Consider the following 20,980-nt stretch of genomic DNA (forward strand, 5'->3'; position numbering starts at 1 on the left):
TGTCACCTCTGCAGCAGGTCAGAGCAGGGTTCCCCATATGGTTCCTGCAGGCGGGAGCTGGCCCTGCTCCTGGGGATGGAGCTGCCTCATCCCCTCGCCCCCGTGGTGGGGAGAAAGGGAGCCATGCCGCAGTGTCCCTTCCACACGTGGCCCCTCCTCGCATGCCCGATGGGAGGCCTGGGCTGAGCCCAGCGCTGGCTCTGGCGGCAGAAATGGAGCCAAAGAGCATGTTTTCGGTGCAGTGCAGCAGAAGTGGGGATGAGCTGCTGCAGCCTTTCCCAGTGTAGAAATCCCCGAATTGCTTCTGCTTGGTAGGGGAGCACTCAGCCCCGAGGAAGATGCATACCCATGCCCGGCTCATCGCGGTGACAACCAGGCACCCACTGTGCTCCTAAAGATCTCGGTTGCACCAGGTGGGCGTCCAACCTTTGAGCACTGTATGGGGGAGGCCTGTAGTGCTGCCGGTTTTCTCTGTGGGGAAACTGAGGCACAGGGCAATCGCAGTGGCAGAAGCAGCTGCCTCACTTCCCTCTAGGGCTCTGTCTGCTGGGCCCTGCTGCCTTCCATTCCCCAGAGAGCTTTCCTTACTCCTCCAAGGTGTTGCTATTTGCTCTGAAACAATAGTGGGATTCCCACCCTCCTGCTACATGCAGGTCTGAAAGCTCTTCTCTCTCTCTCATCTCCAGTGAGCGCACTTGACCCTGCATCCCAACTAGCACAAGCCAGAGGGCAAGCAGGGACCTTCCTGATTATTTTCTCTCTCTGTTTCCAGGTGTCTGTGGGTATCAGCAGCAACGCAATTCGCGTAGCTGTGCTGGAGGGGAGCAACCAGCGCGTCCTCATGGAAGGGAAACTCACCCACAAGATCAATACAGAGAGTTCCCTCTGGAGCCTGGAGCCAGGGAAGTGCATTTTGGTAAGGGCAGTCCGCTCCAGCCATGTCTCTGCACCTTGGCTTGCAGCTCTGCTGGGCTTGACCTGGAAAACCGGAGCAGCTGGAAGTCTGAGCCAGATCTGGCTGTGTCTGGCTTCCCCTGCCCATCATCCAGTTCATTCTACCCTTGCCTGCGTGCCATGCCCTGCCTCTAGCTCCTGAGCTGCCCCTCTGGGTGAGTGGCAGCGGGGTGCTGGCAGAGCAATGCATCCATCGGGATGAGGAAGGTCCGCAAGCTCCAGCCTGTGGTGGTGGGAGCACATCTGTTACCTAGAGGTGGTCACTGTCCCCTGATGCCAGCACACGGGGCCTGCCAGCAGAGGCGGGCCATGGCACTGCACCGTGGTGCCCATGTTGTGCACCTGTCCCTGCTAGCTTTGCCCTCTCACTCCCCTGGCCTCGGTCCTACCCTGGCATCCCGGCAGATGCCCGTTCCCTGCCGTTCAGTTCTGTTCTGCCTTATGTTTCTTACTTACTCTGTTTGAAGGCGTCACTGTGGCTACTTCTCTGTTTGCCTTCAGCAGGCACCGTGGCTTGCTGTGTACCTCAACAGGGAAGAGTTATCTTCCCTGTTGAGATGGTTTGGGGGCTGTTGGTGCCCAGCAGCGTGTTACTGGTGAGTTCCCAGCCTTGTGACTCATTTCTGGTGTGCTCCAGATGTCCAGGCTGAGGATTTGAGTTCTGCTATCCTGGGGCTGTGTCCACAGCTGAAGCCGTCCTGGGGGTTGTGCTGGTGGCCATCAGCCTGGAATCTTGAGTGTCAAACAGTTGCCAAACTCCTGGGCGAGTTTTGGAGCCAGGATTGTGCCAGGAGTTGGGTTTTGCCACCTGTGGCCATCTTTGTCCTCTCCTTTTCCACCCAGTGGCTTTCCTGGAAGAGTTTCAGGAGCATCAAGGCTGTCGCGAGCCGCAGGAGGGGATGTTGGCTGCATGGGTCAGGCATGTGAGGCTGTTCCTGACCCCATGCAGGCAGCACCGTCCCTGAAAGGGAAGAAGCCGGCTTCAAGCCTTCCGCCTCATGTCACGAGGGTGGCAGCAGACAGGCACCCAAAGCCAAGCCCCCACAGCAGGAAATCGAGTGGGAGTGTGCTGCCAGAGGCAGAAGAGCTGAGGGTGGTGCGTGGGGATGCTGCACGGGCACTGCCTGGCCACTGCAGATCTGTACGGATGTACTCTGGGATGACAGACCGGTACCAAAAGGATGAGGTCCCTGCAAGAGAGAGGAGCCTCTCTGACTCCGTTAGGCTGTTGAAAGGATGTGAAAAGGAGACAGTGGCATCATTAACCTGCATTTTCTGAATGTTCTTAAGCTTCTTGAAAATTAACTAATCTGGGAAGAGAAACAATCTTGGGAAGAAGTAAACCCATACAAGAGGAGGTGGCCCAATGGGTGGCTTTGCAGCGCAGATGAGAGTCCCTGGTGGGTGTTCCCAGGATCAGCAACGGAGGCAATGTTTGTTAAATATCCAGTGCCGGAGGAGGATGGGAACGGCATGCGGGTGGAGCGGGACTCAGGGTTTTCTGGAGCGGCCATGGGCAGCGGGGAGTGGTCCCATTACCTCCAACCCTAGAGCTGGGTCTTGCCTCAAATTAGCGCGAGCGCAGGGTTGTGAGGATCTCCAGCTGGCTGCCAACATATTGATGGTGGGATGAAATTTCGCTTGAAGAATTGTAAGGTAACTGGAGCAGAGTGAGTAATTCTCACCCAAGAGCATCTCCTTTTTCCGTGCTCAGAGTAGCCAAAAGTGGTTTGCAACTCCTCCCGATTCATTCATCAGGAGACACCCAGCCTTGTGTTAAAGAATGGCTTTGTTCAGCGCCTGGGAGGGGACTGGATGGGAGCCGTTTGGGTTTGGTTGGAGGGCTCACAGGGCATACAGGCCCTTTCTGTGCCCGAGTTTTCGCACCCGCATGTTGCACAGGTCCATGTGAACTCCAAATGTGGTGGCCGGGAATGTCTTTGTCCTGCAACTTACCACAAGGTGCCACCTGGCTACCTGGCTTCCCTCCCCACAACCCAGGGAACCACATCCCCTGGCAGGGTGGGGATGCAGCTGAAACCAAATTCACCCAGTGCCAGCGTCGAAATCATCTGAGGAGATCCTGGCCACCTTGGCTACTGCTTGGGAAACCTCAGCAGCTCTTGTCTGGAGAAAAAACCTGTGCATGCTTGTGTTTTTGTGGTCTGTGAGTTGAGGCAATCCCGGTGGGCAGAGCTTGGTCCATGCACTGAGGAGGTACTTGGTCTCTCCTGCTTGGTCTTGTCCGTCTGGGCAAGACCCAGTTCTGTGCAGAGAGGCTGTTGAGTCCTGTGCAGTCTGGCAGGATACGTCAAGGTTCATCAGGATCCCTGCGCTCTCCATGCTGCCGTTGAGCTGTAATGCCTCTCGCTTCCTGTGAATGTCCTCAGCTTCCCCTGTCCCTTCCTTGGCTCCAGGATGGCCGTTCTTGGGTTTTCATCAACTGGCCTCCCTTCTCCCCCCAGCTCTTACCCAAAGAAGGTTAATTTGCCTTATAACCCCGCCTAGCTCTGCTTTCCCCAATCCTATCTGGTGTTCTTATCAATTTATCCTCTTCATCACACATCTGCTCACTCTCCAGCAGCCCCAGCACTCCCCTCTTCCCAGCGCTCAGAGACCGCTCCTGCTCTGTGAGGTTCTCCCTGCTGGAGCCTGGGCTGAGCACCAACACATTTCCCATCTCATCCTTTGGCATACTCATGGTTTGCACAACAGCCCGGCTGCAGCAGAAACCCAGCGGGTGTCATTTCGAAGCAGAACACTCTGCTGATGGCCGCGATGCGTGGCAGCGGCTCTGTCCACACCTCCTCCTGCTCAGAGCCATGTCTCAGGCTTGTGCCTCTGCCTGCGGTGCCATGCCGAAGCCCTGGTCTTGGGCATAATCCCGGTGCCCTCCCTTCTCTGTCACACCCGCTTGCTTGTCAAAAGTGAGATTAAAATAACTTTGCACGAGCTGTTTTTAGAAATCTCTGCTGGGTGTTGTGCACAACACATTTTGGGATCATTTTTGTTGTTCAGGACTTTCTTCCCCGTTCCCTCTCTTTTTCTCCTCCTCTCCAGCATTTATTATCCATGCTTGGGCTCTTGTCACCAAGTCCTACCTTGAACAGCTATTACAGTCTTCAGCTTGTCATCTTACAAGCTGTGAGGCCAAGTTAATAATAATCTGCGGTGCCTTCCCTCCACCCTGCCCTCCACATGCTGCTGGAAACGTCGCCTGCTGCCTCCTCCGTACCCTCTAAACATCTTCCACTGACTTTTGGGGCAGTGGCTGCTGTTGTTCCAGAAAGAAAGCAAGTGGTGAGAGGTTGTTTTTCCAAGACCTGCTTATATCCCTTGGCAGCATCTCTCCAGCTCTGACAAGGTATTTAGGATTGGAGAAGAACCCTCATCTATGGCAAAACCCAGCACCAGCAGTGAAGAATTGTGACCTTCTTGGCAGGACATGGAGATGTGACATGACACTGTGTCCATGCCAATGATGCCTGTCACCCCGTTCATGTGCTGCTGGAGGATCCCTCCTGGCCACAGATGTGCCTGCCAAGTGTCCTGCGCCTCCCGTATGCCCATCCCTGCCTGCAGCGATCCTCCTTGCCCGGCAGATCCTCAGCCAGCCCCTGTGCTTTGTCGATGCCAAGCACACCAGCCGGGAAGCAGCCCCTGCCCCTCATGGCTGACAGTTCACCTCTCAAGACACCAGCTTTGGGAATGTGTGTGCTGTGTCGCAAGGGTGCTGCCGACTTTGGAAACAGCAGCTGGGCTGTCCCGCCAACAAGCCTCCCTCTCAGGGAGAAACAGCAGAGGCTGTTCCTGCTTTCCTGTACACCCCAAAAGACTCAGCAAGGCTTTGACCCCTTTTGGCTGTGGGTGAAGGATCTCTTGACAGCCCAGGAGGCCTTTGGGACCCACCAATCTAAAAAGCAGAGAGGAAGAAGTCTGACCAAGAGCCCAGGTGTGCTGCAGGGACCTGATCCTTCCTCTGGCAAATGGCCATCAGCATTTCTAGGGCCCTGGAGGATCAGCCTGAGCTGCTGGCTGGGAAACTTGTAGTGGCAGCGTCAAGTGCAAGCAAAGCTTTTGCCTTGTCTCAAAGCAAGAATTGTAATCAGATTGAGAATTGTCCTTGTGAAAAAAGCCCTGCTCCTTCCTGGAGCGCCCCAGGGTTTCCAGAGCACTACCTGAGGAAGTGTGCAGCCTCGCATGGTGCTGTCGGTCAAGTGCTAGAGCCTTTCTCTGTAGGTGGTGACGGCTGGTGCTCGCAGGGCATCACCCTGCCTGGGCTGGGCCTGGAGATCTGCCATGGTCTCTCAGCTCTCCCTTACCTCAAAGCTGTGCACCCAAGCACTTGGTGAGGCTCCAGCCCACGTCTCCATCACTGCAAGCTCTCATAGCCCAGGTGCCCAGGCAAGTGATGGGCTGAATCAACTGAGATTGCCAGCAGAACCATGTTCAAGAAATCAACCTGAGCCTGTGCTTCCGGTCCTGGAGGGTGGACCTGTCTTCAGTGAGTGCTCTAGCACCGCTTTGAGTCACAATACCCCAAACTCAAGGTGACGGGAGCTTTGCCCTGGCTCGTGGGTGTTTTAGAGGCTCATGTCAGAAAGTGGGGCTCCCACCATGGAGCGAGTCCCACTTTTACTTTGCTCCCTGTGGAATAAAGGGGGATGAGCAAATTCCCCTGTGTGCACAAGGCGGGCTGCAGAGGTTAATTAATTATTGTTTGCAAAGCAGTCAGTGCTGTATGGCTGCACACCGAAGAAAAGCTGGTGAGGAAATGAATAATTCTGTCTTCCCAGCAGGGTGGGAAACAGTATGCGGTAAATAAAGTGAGGGCCACGCATGGGGCGGGGAAGGAGGAAAGGATCCCCAGGCTGGCGCTCACAGCAGCAGCTCCGCTGTCTTTCACTGCGGGTGGTCTGCAGACGAGGGGGATTCAGGTCTCGTGGGTGTTTCCCACCTGGTCTGCAGCTCCGTGGGGGTTCCCTGGGGTTTGCTGGTGGTGGGGAACAGTGGTAGGGTGCCAGGGAGGAAGGGGGTTTGGTAGGGAAGGGAGAGGGGATGGATTTTCCTTCCCCTGATGGTCAAATGGATGTGAGGCGATGCCTGATCAGCCGGGAAGTCCTCCAGCATCCCTTCATCCCTTTGCTGCCAGGTTGGCTCTGGCGGGGACATCCCAAGCAGGGCCTTGCCACGCATGCTGGGCAGCGAAGCCATGAGAGCACAGCTTGCACTGAAGCCATCACCAGGGCAGCTCACGTCTTGCCGGCGGCACTGTGGGGACATTCCTCTTGTTTCACATCCAGAGAAGCAGCAGTGAGCCTGGAGGGTGCTACTGTGGCAGGCCAGGGCTGGCCGGGCCTGCTGACCCACGGCTGGTCTTGCCCACTGAGGGGGCGATGTTCCCCAGGGAGCTTGCTGCTCCTCCACCTGCCCACCCAGGGTTGGGAAGCCCACGAGCAAACCCTCAGCGGCTCTTCTTCCCCTCAAAAGTGGAACTGTGCAATTAAGAGGAGATGAAGCACGCCTGGCTAGCTGGAAAAACTAACGCCTTCCCCAAGATGGAATATTTTACTGGCTCTGCTCTCCCAGAAGGATTAAGCCCCAGCCACCCCCTCCTGTATTAATTGGTTCCTTTTCTTTGCACAGCAGAGAGACACCCGGCTCCGTAACTCTAATGGCTGCCCGTGTTTTCCCCCCCAGAGCTGTTGAGCTTCCAGGGAGATTTGAGTAAATTGTATTGTCTGCCTTTATTGATGATTTTGCAGAGGCCGACGAATGCCATACATCTTTGTTGCTGCTGGGATTATTGCTAAAATAATACAGGAGAAAGAAGTCCACCCTTCCTGGCAAAAAAAAAAAGGGATGCCCCGTGGTCACGCTGGCACTTGCTGGCAGCCGGCGCAGCCCCTCTGGCTGTCCAGCTCCATGCAAGGTGCTGCTTGTGCTCATGCGTCTCGGATGCCCACGGCTATGGCCAGTGGCTTTTGCCAGCGAGGATGTCAGCTGGAGGCGAGGGGATGTCCCCTCTCCTCACATCACCCCTCCTGGGTGGCCAACAAGCTGTGGTGCCACGGGAGGTAGGTGCTGGCAGTGAGCAGGGGCAGCATGGAGCAGTGGGTGACATTTTTGCCTCCTTTGCTGCCACGCTCCCACCTGTGGAGCAAGCCCAGCGGGGGAGCCGAGCCGAGGGCTCCTTCTGGGTTAGGGAAATGTGAAATTGCAGCGCTGCGGTGCTGGGAGCCCCGGCGCCATGCTCTGCCAGGCAGGGCCTCCTCATCTGCCAGGTGCCCGGCTCAGCTCCTGGGTGGCTGCAGACGAGCCGGCCGGCTCCCCGGGCCCTGTACCATGTTGCTGCTGCTGCATTGGCCTCGCAGCCGCGGGCTGGCGTTGCCCACGTCAGGCGCCCCGTGGAGGACACCTGCCCTGGCCTCGAGCCGCGGCGTGGGCCAAGATTTCAGCGGTGCCTTCCAGCCCAGAGGCCTGAGCTGGGGTGTGGAGCACTGCCGCACGGGGGTGCAAAGCCCTCAGACCGCCGAGGGAGAGGGGGGTGAGTGTTTCTCCCCCTCTGCCAGCCATGGGGGGGATCTGGGGCTCGATCGGTGGTGAGCAGGACCTCTGCTCACGGGCAAGCCCCAGCCATGCTGTGGAGCAATGCACGGGCACAGCCGAGCTCACAGCATCGCTGGCACGGAGGTGTGGAGCAGCTGGGGGGGAACGCATCCCAGGGGCAGGACGGAGGCTCCTCTCCCCGCTCTCCTCTGACCCGCACCTTGTCCCCAGATCAACCTGAACAAGGGGGACGAGTACTGGTGGAATGCCATCCTGGAGGGCGAGGAGCAAATTGACATCGACAAGATCAACAAGGAGCGCTCCATGGCCACGGTGGATGAGGAGGAGCATGCCGTGCTAGACCGCCTCACCTTTGACTACCACCAGAAGCTGCAGGGCAAGCCCCAGAGCCACGAGCTGGTAGGTGCCGGCCACCCTGTGCCACCAGCTCAGCCCTGCCACGTGCCCACCAGCTCCTCCGTGGGTCCTGTTGCTGGTGAAAGGGTGCGGCGTGGGGCAGCTTCACAGCTCCACTCCATCTCAGCTCCTCCTCACACAGCGCCTCCCCACATCTCCAGTCCGGGGGCATGATGTGCTGCTAGTCCCTGGTTTTGCCCACACGCTGCCATCTTCCCCTTCCCTGCACCATGACAAATGCTGGTGACCCCAGCCCCCCTGTGCTGGTGATGGGCCCCACATCCGTGTGCCTCCCTCCAGAGCCAGCCCCACCATCCGCCTGCTGCATCTGCTCTGGGATGCACCCACCCCGGTCTGGGTTCAGCTACCTGCCGTCGCCCATCGCTCCCTCCCAGCCCCCCGCACCACCTGCCCTTGCCTGGGCAGGTGAGAGGAGGGTGGGTGAAGCGCGGCAGCCCTTGTGCTCCCTTGGAAATCCTGCAGCCGTCACCCAGGGTGGAGGGGTGCCGTTGCTGAGCCCCAAGACCCCCTTCAATGCGTCGGGTGGCCGCGCAGCCCTGACATACCCTCAGCTGGGGTGGCAGGGAGGGTGAGGGGCATGGGCGAAGGCATGGGTCAGCCGCAGCCTGACAGGAGCCTGGGGCCTCTTTGCAGAAGGTGCACGAGATGCTGAAGAAGGGCTGGGACACTGAGGGCTCCCCCTTCCGCGGCCAGAAGTTCGACCCCTCCATGTTCAACATCTCTCCTGGCGCCGTGCAGTTTTGACAGTGGCAAGAAGCAGCCAAGAAACAAAGTGGGGAGAGGAGAAACCCACCCAGACGCCCACCCAGGACCATCACAGTCGGTGCTGGTGCCCGTAACCCTCTTGCCAATGATGCATGCCACCAGTGCCCTTCCACTGCCTTTGCCACCCGGCACACTGGCACTGGGCTCGGCGGTTTGATGTGTGTGCGGGGAAACCTGGCAAATGCAGATTTACGTCCCATCACCAAGGCAACCCAAGCGGCTGGGACCCTTCTCCTCTCCTCGCCTAGCGCTGGTGATGGCTCTGTTGTTTTTCCGGAATAGACGGAGCTCGTTGGGTGACATAATTATTATTTTTGGTGGCTGTCGATGCTTCTTTTCAGGCTTCTTGGGGTGCAGATCCCTCCCCACCCTGGCACGGGGCAGCTTTGGCCCTCATGGCTGGAGCTGTGCTCTCCACAGCTCTGGCTACTGGCAGCAGGGATGGGGGGGGGCACATGGGGGTGGCCTACCCCCCTGCCCACACCCTGCCTGCTTCCCTGCCTGCCCGGCACCCCCAGCTACCCGCACTGGGCCCTGCTCCGGGATCTCCCATGGGTGCTGCGCAGCCCCTGCCCCTGCCTGGCCACAGGGCCCCCTGCGGTGCTGCGGGGAGGGGGGGGTCTTCTGGCTTCACCCCCCTTCAGCTCATCACCGGAGGGGATCCGGAGGTGGGTGGTGGGCAGAGACCCCAGCCAGCCCCCGGGGCTTGCTTCCCCTTTCCTCAGGGGGTTGGCAGAGGTCAGCGGGGCTGTCACCAACACACTGCGGTGGGGAGGCGCGTGTCCAGGCTGTGCTTCGGGGTACCTGGGAGGGGGGCCACCAGCCCCTCCCCGTACCAGTGGGCAGCAGCCAGGAAACATCTGGGCTTCCCTGGCACAGCACTTTGGGGTCTGGGAGTGTGCACATGGGAGCTGTGCCCTGCCCACCCCACCCCCCAGACCCCAGTTTGGCTCTTGCAGCTTCCCACTGACCCCCCCCACCTTGAGGCGCATGAGCCGGGGGGTCCCCAGCCATCGTCCTGCCCCCCCACCTCCCCTTCCCCCTTGGTTTGCAATAAACACCTTTCTTGAGCAGGGGGCCTGCGAGTGATTCGGTGCCACCACCCAGGGGGCACGTGTGTGGCCTGACCCCCCCAGCACCACCCTGCTTGAAGGCCGGGGACAGGAACACCCAAGGGAGACACATGGGGACGTCTGCCAGTGACCCTCATGTCCCCAGCATGGGGCTGGGGAGAGGGTCCCACCCGTGTGGTAGCGGTGGCTGGATTTTGGGGGCTCTGTGGGGGTGGATATGGGATCACCGGGGGGGCTGGATTTTGGGGTCCCTTTTGGGGTTGAATATGGGATCCCTGGAGGGGCTGGATTTTGGGGTCCTTTCTGGGGGTGGATATGGGATCCCGGGGGTGGGGTGGGGCTGGATTTAGTGAGGTGGGCACTGGGTGCCTGGTGGCTTTGGGGGTGCCAACCTGGGATCTCGCCCCACAGCTCCCCAGCTCCCTGTCCCTGTGTCCCCCCTACATCTCCCCCATGCTGGGTGCTGAAATTTCTCGGTGGCGATGCACAAATATAACCGGGCTCGGCGCAGTCCCCCACGGCCGCCCACGGTCCCCCATGGCAACGGCAGCGCCAGCCGCCAGCCGCCCACCCGCACTCGCCCCCGCGCCCCAGGGTGGGCACCTACCCACCCCCCCGCTCACCCCCCCGGCCCCACTGGTGACACTGTGCCACGGCGGGCTGTGGCACCCAGCCAGGCCCTGGGCCTGCTGGTGGCCTCTTGTGTGTGTCCCCCAAAAACAGCCTGCCCCCTCAGCAAGCCTTTGGCACTGGGGGGCTTCAAGGTGCCCTGGGGGGCGGGGGCGGGGAGGACAGGATTTTGCTCCCCCCCCCCGGTGTTTTGCCTCGGGCAGGGGGGCGGTGTTAAAGCCTGGAGGGGGTTGTTTGGGGTGACATTGGGGGTGACATTGGTGTACGGGGGGGCTCGATATTGGGGGGTGTCCCACGGGGGGGGGGTGGAGGGGGATGGTGGAGGGAGTGGATGTGGGATCCTTGAGAGGAGTGTCTGGATATTGGGGTCTTTTGGGGGGCGGATGGGGGCTGGGGGGGCACGGATTTGGGGTCCTTTGGGGGGACGTGAGGTCCCTGGGAGGGGATCTGGATATGGAGATATTGGGGGGGGTGCCGAGGAGGGGGTCTGGATATGGGGACTTTGGGGGGGGGGGGGGATGTGGGTCCTCGGGGTGAGGGCATCTGAGTTTGGCATCCTTTGTGGAGGTGGTGTGGGATCTGTGGGAGGGGGTCTAGATACGGGGATTTTGGGAGGGGGGAATCAGGGAGACGGGTCTGGGTATGGGACCTTTTTTTGGGGAGGACACACAACACACGGGGGACATGGGTCCCTCCACCCGCGGGGGCATTTGAGATAAAGGGGTCGCAGGGGGGTGGTCTGGCCCTGGAGCCACTGGGGAGAGGGGGATCCCCGCGGGGGTACCGGGGGTCCAGCCCCGGGGGGTTGGGGGGGGGCGCGCGTGGCGACGAGTGGGGGGGGTGGTCCCTGGCGCGGGGGCAGGTCCGAGGCGGCGGGTGCCCCGGGGGTGGGGGGGGATCCCAGCCGCGGGGGGGGGGGGGGGGATGGGGGGCGGCGGGGGCTGTCCCGGACTGGTGCCTCCCCCCGGCCGGTGCCTCCCCCGGCCCGGCAGCGCCTCCTCCCGCCCCCCCCGCGCCAGGCGGAGCCGGAGCCGGAGCGGAGCCGGTGCCGGGGCGGCTCATTGCGGCGCGGCGCGGCGGCAGCATGGCCACCACCGTGCCCTGCACCCCGCTTCACCGACGAGTACCAGCTCTACGAGGAGATCGGCAAGTAAGGGCCGCGCGGCACCGGCACCGGCACCGGCACCGGGCACGGGCACGGCACCGGCCGTGGGCGGAGCGCGGGGGGGCGGCGGGGGCGGGGGGCGCTGGCCGGGGCTCCGGCCGCTGCTCGGTGCAGACGTGACGCATCCCCCCCTTCCTCCGCGGGACGGGGCACCCGGGACCGGCTCCCCCACCGCCTCCGCCGCCCCCCCCCCCTTTACCGGCCCTGCCCAGCCCCCCCCCCCCCCCGGCTGCCCCCCCCCCCCCCCCCGCCCCGTACTGCCCTCCCCCCGGTACTGGCCCTGCCCCCCCCCCCCCCCCAATACCGGCCCCCCGCCGGTCCGGTGCCTGCCCCCCAGCATCTCCCCTCCCCGCCCCAGCCGCAGGGACCCTCGGGGCCTTACAGCCCCCGGGGCCGCCCGGACCCCAAGTTCCTCCACGTAACCCCCGTCCCCATGGACCCCCCCAGTCCCTGCAGCCCCCCTTGTTCCCCAGGGACCCCCCCCCATCCTTACAGGCCCCCCTGATCTTTCCTGACAACCCCCCTCCAGTCCTTAACTATGCCCCAATCACCCCAGACCCCCCCAATCCTTCCATTTTTCGCCCCCCCCCCCCCCCCCGCGCCCCGGTCCCCAATCATCCAGCCCTATAGATGCTCCCAGTCCTTATAGCCACCCTTGACCCTATGGACCCTCATCTCTACAGACCCCCTCCTCCATGTCTCCTGGCCCCCCAGTCCTTATAGATCCCCCAGCACTCCCCGATCCCGCCCCTGGCTTCTACAGCCCCCCCCCCCCCTCCAGTCTTTACAGCCCTCCCTTGCTCCTACAGACCCCCTCGTCCTCACAGACACACACACACACGCACACCCCCATCTCTGAAGATCCTCTGGTCCTTAGAGCCGCCCCAGTCCTTACAGACCCCCATCCCTCCAGACCCCTCCGAAGCCCTTACTGATACCCGCACCCCCGCCCCGAGCCCTTACAGCCGCACCAGTCCTTACAGACCTCCCAGACCCCCTCAATCCTGACAGACGCCCCCGCCTGAAGCCCCTACACCCCCCAGTCCCCTATAGCCATCCCTCATCCTCCAGCCTGTCCTTGAGTACTTATAGGCACCTGCTCCTTTCAGACCCCCCCCATCCTCCAGGCCCCCTTGCCCCCCACCCCTATGGATCTCCCAATCTCTCTGCGCCCCCCGTTGCTATAGACCCATCCATGTCTCCCCTCTGGTCCTTATAGCCCCTTCTCAGCCCCCAGCCCCCGTTAGACCCCTTTGGGCCTTATATAACTCCCCAGATCTGCTGCCCCCTCCCCCAGCCACCGGTCCTTATAGATGCCAGCCCTTCTGGACCCGTAGTCCTTAAAGATCCCCAGGTCCCCCCCTGCCCCTCCCACCCCCATCCTTCCACCTCCCCAGCCACCCCTCCATCCATGACCCCCCCCGGGATGTGTGTTGGGGGGATCTGAGGAGAAACTCGTTTGGGGTGGGGGCTAATTTGACCCGAAGGCCATGGGGCGGGGGCAGATCCCCTGGACCCCCCATGCAGACTGGAGGGAGTAAAACTGGGGGGGTGGGGCATGTGGGGGCAGACCTTGTCGGGGCAGAAGGTACGCCCCCCATAGCCGGGGGACATTTTGCAGGGATAGATGTGGTCCCTTTGGGGGTACCTGGGGGGGTAGGGTGGGGGGGAGATGTGGTGACATCAGGGGCTATTCCCCTCACTTTCCCCCAAATCCAGCCTGTCCTGATTGCCATGGCAACGCAGATCCCCCCCATCCCTCCATGTCACCCCACCAGCCACTGTGCGTGTCTCCCCCCGTGCCCGGCTTGCCAGGGGACATCTGCCCACGGCCGGTGGGGAAACTGAGGCACAGGGCGGGGGGGGCACAGCAAATGGCAGTCGTCCCTCCTACAGGAGCTGGCACCCACTGTGTCCCCCTGTCCCCGGGGCCACGTGGGAGGGGATGGGGTGGCCGGGGGGTGCAAGGCCAGAGGGGATCCCCCCATCCGCCAGTGGTGGCAGGGTCCTCACCGTCTGGGCCAGTGTGGGGCCCTCAGTGCCCCAGGACATGGGGACCTGGTGTGGTGGCAGGGGAGCACCTGGCCCCCAACCTCCTGGGGCCCACGTGTCCCCCCGCAGGACCCTTGGTGTGGCGGCACAGGGGTGCTACTGGCACGGGGGTGCTGCCAGGCTCTGCCGTGACCCCAGCCCAGCACTGGGGGCTGTCCCCTGAGGGGGTTCCTTGGTGCCGCCCCAGACGCTGCCCTGACCCCTCGAGCGTGGGTGCTGCTGAGCACCTGCTGCCCTGGGGGACTCCGGCAGGCAGGGACAGGCAGGAATGTTGGTCCTGGGAGGGGGACAGGTGGTGGTGGCGCTTGAGGGGGCTGCAGGCGAGTGGGTGTCCCTGCCCAGTGTGAGTATGACCACACTGTCCCTGTCCCCGGGATTGCCGGTGGCCACTGGCTCCCCAAGCCCCACTGGGCCCGCAGCCGGGCCCTGTGCCCGCTGCTACCGCTGCCACCATCGCTACCACCTCCGCCACCACCATGGCCACCGCCGCCCATCCCGGGCCACCCGCCGTCCCCATGGCAACGGGCTGCCGGTGCCGGATCCTTCCCCACGACCCCCCTCCGTGATGCTGGTCCCAGGCCCCCCCGAGGTGCTCACCCCCCCCGAGCCCACCCCCCACCACCTGGCACCCCCCCAGCACCCCCATCCGCAGGCCCCCAGCGTGCCTGGGGTGGGGGCCAACTGGCATCGGGGCTCCCCCGGTGTCGGGGTTCACCCCCGCGGGTGCTGAGTCACGGCCGGTGCAGTCCCTGGCCCCGGGGGTGCTGAGTCACGGGGTGGGAGCCCACCCGTGCCTGGTTTCGGGGGGGGGGGGCTGAGACAGGCGGGGGGCACTGAGCCTGTCCCCCCCCGCCCTCCCCCAGGGGGGCTTTCTCGGTGGTCCGGCGCTGCGTCAAGCTCTGCACTGGCCATGAGTACGCCGCCAAGATCATCAACACCAAAAAGCTCTCTGCCAGAGGTAGGACCCCCCAGCGACCCCCCGGCACCCACCCCGGGGCCACCCCCAGCCCGGCCACCCGGGTGCCCATGGTAACACCCATGGTGCCCGTGACACCCGCGGTACGCATGATGCTTGGGGTGGGGGGGGGCTCCACGGGGGCTGGATCCAGCTCTGCCTCTTCCCACTCCCTCCTGCTACCCTGTGGGACGCCCCCCCCCCAGCCCCAGGGTGCCACCTCGGAGCCCCGCAGCAGCCGTGGTGTGCCCTAGGGTGTGCACATGCATGAGCAGCTCTTTGCGTGTGTGCATGCACAGACGTGTGTATATGCATGTGCTTTGTGCAAAGGGGGTCTGTGTGCGCGCAGCTGTGAGCAGTGTGTGTACACACAGGTGTGAGCAGTGCGTGTGTGTGCACTCATGGGTGTGAGCAGTGCGTGTGCATGGGTATGTGTGCGCACAGATGTGTGCAGTGCATGTCCAACGTGTACATGTGTATGTGTGCATAGGTGTGTGCTGGGGGTGTGTGCATGCTTGCACAAGTGTGAGCTGTGTGTGATGTGTACATGGGGTGTGTGCAGTGTGTGTGTGCACAAGTGTGTGCGTGCAACAGTGTGAGCTCTATGTGTGCATGTGTGTGCACACAGGTGTGTGCGTGATGTGTACATGGGGTGTGTGCATGCGCAGGTGTGTGTGGTGTGTGATGTGCACGTATGTGTTCATGGATGTGTGCAGGCACATGTGTGTGCACATATGTGTGTACATGAGGGTGTGCACATGTAAGCAGTGCGGGGTGCACGAGTGTGTGCTCACACAGGTGTGTGTGCAGGGCTGTGAGCAGGCAGAGTGTGCGCGCGCTGTGTCAGTGGGTTTGTGGCTGTGTGTGCAGATGTCAGCAGTGCATGTGTGCAGTGTGTATACAGGTGTGTGCACTGCATGTGCGGGGGTGTATGTGTGTGCACAGGTGTGAGCAGGGCATATGCATGTGTGCCTGTACTGGGCCACAGGGTGTGTGCACCCCTCAGCAGTGTGTGTGTGACCCTGTGCGAGGGGTGTGTGTGCACAGTGTACATGGGTGTGGGGGTGTGCACACGTGTGAGCAGGCAGCACATGGTTGCACTGAGTGCATGGGGGTGTACTCTGTGTACACACGTGTATGTACCTTGGCCATGAGTGTGTGTGCATGTGCACAGGTGTTTGCTCTGAGTACAGTGTGCATGGGGTGCCTGTGCACGCTGTACATGGGGGTGTGTGCACATGTGTGTGCAGGTGGGGGATGTGTGTGATTGCTATACACGTGTGTGTACATACACACAGGTGGGGGGGGTTGTGAGCAGGTGCACACCCTGCCTGGCACAGCCCTTCCCTGCTCACACACACACACACGCATGTGCGCGCACACACACACATACAGAGTGTTACAGCCACACACCCTGACACACACACACCCTGACACACACACATGCACAGACAGGTAGAGGCACACAACCTGATACACACAGACACATACACACAGAGGTACAGCTGCATGCCCTGTACACACGTGTGTGCACGTGGACAGGTACAGCCACATGCCCTGATAGACATGTACACAAACACAGCTACAGCCACACACCCTCACACACACACAGATACAGCTGCATATCCTGACACACACACATCACACACACACACAGAGGTACAGCCACACGCCCTGATACGCATGTATGTACAGACATACAGGTACAGCTGCACCCCCTGGTACGTACACACAGGTACAGCCGTGCGCTCGTACACTGGCAGTCACAGGTACGCATGTGTACAGCTGCAAGCAGGTGCAGCTGCATGGATGTACAGCTGCAGACACAGCTACAGCCACACATAGGTACAGCATCACCTGTAGGTACACCTGCACACACAGATACTGCCATGCACGCAGGTACAGCTGCACACCACAGTACACACACAGGTACAACTACACACACAGGTACCACTACACACATACACTCATACAGTGGCAAACACATGTACACACGTGTACAGCTACACACAGGTGCAGCTGCACGCATGAGCGCAGCCTCATGGATGTACAGTTGCACACAGGTGCAGTCACATGTGGGTGCAGTGGCACACGTGGGTACAGCTGTGCACAAAGGTGCACCCCATGCACACAGGTACAACCGCATGGATGTACAGCTGCACACACATGTTGTACTGCCGCAAGCTGGGACAGTGGCACACACAGGTGCACGTGCACATGGGTACAGCCGCCCACAGGCACACCCGCACGCGCAGGCACACCTGCACACCTGCACACCTACACGTACTACCCCCCACAGGGACAGGGACACCACACATACATCCACACCCACAACGCATGCACAACCACACCCCACACACACACATGGCACAAGCACACACACATACAACCACACGTGTTTGCACACCCACAGGCACATACGCACACATCCATACATGCACAACCACACAAATGTGCATACACACATGCGCAGTTGCGTACACATGTGTGTACACATCTGCGCACAACCCACACACCCATGCACCCACATGTGTGCACACACATGCAAACCCGCACACAGGTGCACGTGCCCACAGGTGCACACCCACACACTCGTGTGCCCTGGTACACGCCGGCACATGCATGCACAGTGACACACGCATGCACACCCACACGCACCTGCACAGCTGTGCGCACCACCACCCACAGAGCCATGTGCACGCACGAGCGGGCACCTGCAGGCTCCTCGGGCTGGGGACAGGGCTGGGGAGAGGGACCCCCTGTGGCGCGGGTGGGGCTGGGGGGCCCCGGGGTGGGGGGATGGGGGGCGGGGAGCTGGCTGACCCCTGTCCCCCCAGACCACCAGAAGCTGGAGCGGGAGGCCCGCATCTGCCGGCTGCTGAAGCACTCCAACATCGGTGAGTGGTGCCCTGGCCCGGACCACCCTGGGGACAGGCTGGGGGCCACCATGGGGGTGCGCAGGGTGCCACCCTGGGATGTGCTGGGTGCCCCACCTGAGGACGTGTGGGGTGTCACCCCTGGGGGTCCTGCTAGGTGCCACCCCAGGGACACGCTGGGTGCCACCATGAGGGCGTGCCACCCTGGGGACATGTGGGGGTCCTGCTGGGTGCCACCCCAGCGACACACTGGGTGCCCCCCTGGGGTCCTGGGACACGCTGGGTGCCACCACAGGGGTGTGCTGTCTGCCACCCAGGGACACGCTGGGTGCCCCCCTGGGGACATGCTGGGTGTCACCCCTGGTGACAGGTGGGGTCCTACCCCTGGGGGTCCTGCTGGGTGCCTCCCCCGGTGACACACTGGGTGCAGATGTGAGGGCTGCATGACATGGACACACGTGTGACAGACGTGGCGGCTGCCCGGGGCCCGTGGGCTCCTGGGGCCGAGGCTGAGCCTGTCCCTGTCCCCATCCCTGTCCCTGTCCTGTCCCTGCAGTGCGGCTCCATGACAGCATCTCAGAGGAGGGTTTCCATTACCTCGTCTTCGACCTGTGAGTGCAGCTGGGGGGGTCAGGGGGGATCGAGGGGTCCCGGGGGGGTCGGGGTGCCCAGGCATCAGGGTCCCAGGGTGACGCGGTGCCCCGGCTGCGTTGCAGGGTGACCGGCGGCGAGCTCTTTGAGGACATCGTGGCACGGGAGTACTACAGCGAAGCTGATGCCAGGTGAGCCCCCATGTCTCCCCCCCGCCCCCCCCCCCCCCAAAGTCCCCTGGACACCCCCAGCCCCCCCAGTGCCCCCCCCCATCCCCCGGGGGGGCTTCAGGGATGGGGCAGCTCCAGCAAGGCAGGCAGGGGGGGGGAGCTGAGTGGGTGGGAGGTGCCCACCCCCTTACTGTAACCCCCCACCAACTTCCATCCTGCTGCCGGGTGATCAGTGGGGCCCCCCCCACATCCCCCCCTCACCCCCATGCTCCCACCACCAACCCCCGCCGCTGAGGCCTGGTGCTGTCATGATGTGCCAGGGGGGCTGGTGGCGGGTGGGGGGCCCCCAGGGCCCCCCCGTGCCTGTAGTGAGCCCCCAGCACCCTGTGTGCCCACCGTGTGCCCGTCCCCGTGGTCTCTGGGCTTTCACAACATTGTTTCTCCCCCTCTCTCGTTCCCCCCATCTCCACCCCCCCCGTCCCCCCCTCCCCGTGCCCTTCCCTCTGCCCTCTGTCCGTCCCTCCTGTCCTCCCCCCCACCCCCCCCCACCCCCCCCACCCCCCTGTCTCCCATCACACCTCACTTGGGCTCTGCGTGTCCGTGTGTCCCGTCTGTGTGTCTGTCCGTCCCACCGCTGCCCCCCTGCTTGCTGCCCCCCCCCCGGCACCCCCTTCCCTGTGTTTTGCCTCCTGCCCCCCCACCTGCCCCTGACCTGCCTCCTTGCCCCCCCCCCCGCCCCCCAACCTGCCCCTCTGTCCTTCTCCCTCCTGCCTCTGTATCCTCCCCCCCCACCCCCCATCCTACCCCCCTACTCCCACCCCATTCCTCTCCATCCTGCCCCCTCACCCCCTTATCCCCACCCTGCCCCCACTCCCGCCCCCCGCCCCCCGCCCCCCCGTTTTGTTTTGCAGTCACTGTGTCCATGAGCTATTAGCACGCGTTTCTCCCACCCATCACTTTGCCCCTGTGCAGAGGGAGCCACAGGTCAGTATAATGGGGGGGGGGGGGGGGCGGGGGGGCCGTGCCCCCTGCGCTGCCCCCCACCCGCCGGAGCATCCCGCTTCCCGGCCCCCCCGCTCCCCTTGCTGGGACCCCCGCTTTGGGGCTCTCTCCTCCCTCCTTTTTCTGCCCCCCCCTCCCCCCCAAATTTTTTGCCCCACCCCTTGCAGGGAGGTACCCCACACACACACACGCCCCAGCACCCCCAGCCGGGCAGGGGCCCCTCACTTCACCCCCATTTCAGCCTCTCATCCCCCTGCTCCTTCCTTCTTTCTTTCTTGTCTTGTCTCCATCCGCCCTCCCCGCACCCCCCCTGTCCCCCCCGTGAGTCCTGTCTGGGGGACCCCAGTGTCCAGGCAGCAGCAGGGCTGGGGGGGGTCCCCATGGCCGGCGAGGGGGGCACAGCAGCACCATTAGGGTGACCCCCATGGCTCCATGCCAGGATGGGAGCACCCCCTGATGGGCACCCAGGGGTGACCTCCCTCCAAGGCAGTGTCCCCCCCCCGGGGTGACCCCCCCAAGCAGGGGCACAGGGGGGTGCCAAGCTCAGCACACCCCCCAGTATGAGATCACGGCTTGTTTTTGTAGAGTCCCTCCCAGGGCGCAGCGGGCGGCTGGCAGCGGGGCGGGGGGCTGATTTGGAGGGGGCGCAGGTCCCAGGTGGCCCTGACAGGGGGGTGTGGGAGGTGGCGGGGGGGGGGGGCAGCATGCCCCTGACGCCCCCCTCTGACGTTTGCGTGCAGCCACTGCATCCAGCAGATCCTGGAGGCCGTCCTCCACTGTCACCAAATGGGGGTCGTCCACAGGGACCTCAAGGTGAGTGCCCCCCCCGTCCACCTGTCTGCACAGGGTGCTTCTCCCCCCTCCCCAGGTCTTTCCCTGTGTCCCCACATATGGGGCGGGGGGGTGGGGGGGTGGGCAGCTTTGTGGGTCCTCAAGCTCCCATGTCCTGGGGTGTGTGTCACTGAGCTCCCCGTGGGGCTGGCGGTGTCCCCTCTGCTCTGGGTGCCTCCACCTGCCATCTCCCCTTTCTGGAGGTGCACGTGACTCCCCAGGCACGGCGACCTCCCGCACTGAGCCAGGTGCTCACTGTGACCCCCCCCGCTCACGCACACAACCCCCGTTGGGTGCTGGGGGCGGGCGTGAGCCAGGTGGGATGTGGGGCTGGGGGGTGCTCGGGGCTGGCTCTGAGGTGGGACATGGCCCTGAGGCTGCAGGGCTGCGGGGCGATGCCGGGGTGAGGCCAGGGGTGACATGGTGGCACCGTAGGGACGGCAGGGGGACTGCCACCCAGGCACCCCCCAGCACTCGGCACGGGGGCAGGCAGGTGGGCAGCACCCCGCTTGATGGCGGCGGCAAAGCCCCCTCTGCTCCCCCTCTGGTGTCCCCTCTCCCCTCGCCACCCTGTGCCCGCTGCTGCCGTGGCAGCCGGAGAACCTGCTCCTGGCCAGCAAGTGCAAAGGGGCAGCGGTGAAGCTGGCAGACTTCGGCCTCGCCATCGAGGTGCAGGGGGGATCAGCAGGCCTGGTTCGGTGAGTGCCGCTGCATCCCCGTGCCCACCGCGCCCTGCCCCGTGCCCACCGCTTCCTGCCCACCGTGTCCTGCCCCCGTGCCCACCATGCCCCTCCCTGTGCCCACTGCGTCCTCCCTGTGCCCACCGTGCCCTCCCCGTGCCCACCGCTTCCTACCCACTGCTCCCTGCGTCCTGCCCACTGCGTCCTGCCCCATGCCCACCGCTTCTTACCCACCATGCCCTGCCCCGT

At 63.1% G+C, this 20,980-nt stretch overlaps 2 protein-coding genes across 2 annotated transcripts in view; both read left to right on the forward strand.

Annotated features, from left to right (window-relative positions):
- The window catches only part of NUDCD3 (NudC domain containing 3), a 31,986-nt gene extending 22,969 nt beyond the window's left edge, over positions 1-9,017 (forward strand). The window contains exons 4-6 of the mRNA XM_056363053.1: positions 773-916; positions 7,735-7,923; positions 8,575-9,017. Of these exons, the coding sequence (XP_056219028.1) occupies positions 773-916; positions 7,735-7,923; positions 8,575-8,685 (444 nt within the window). The 3' untranslated portion in view covers positions 8,686-9,017. The remainder of the gene's footprint in view (positions 1-772; positions 917-7,734; positions 7,924-8,574) is intronic.
- A 2,399-nt stretch (positions 9,018-11,416) lies between these two features.
- The window catches only part of CAMK2B (calcium/calmodulin dependent protein kinase II beta), a gene marked incomplete at its 3' end in the record, with an annotated part of 21,246 nt that continues 11,682 nt past the window's right edge, over positions 11,417-20,980 (forward strand). The window contains 9 exon segments of the mRNA XM_056321752.1: positions 11,417-11,517; positions 11,519-11,559; positions 14,490-14,584; positions 17,419-17,478; positions 18,014-18,068; positions 18,174-18,239; positions 19,961-20,033; positions 20,646-20,726; positions 20,728-20,744. Coding sequence (XP_056177727.1) covers positions 11,494-11,517; positions 11,519-11,559; positions 14,490-14,584; positions 17,419-17,478; positions 18,014-18,068; positions 18,174-18,239; positions 19,961-20,033; positions 20,646-20,726; positions 20,728-20,744 — 512 coding nt within the window.

This window comes from Falco biarmicus, chromosome 18 (assembly GCF_023638135.1).
Source record: "Falco biarmicus isolate bFalBia1 chromosome 18, bFalBia1.pri, whole genome shotgun sequence".
Lineage (NCBI taxonomy): Eukaryota > Metazoa > Chordata > Aves > Falconiformes > Falconidae > Falco > Falco biarmicus.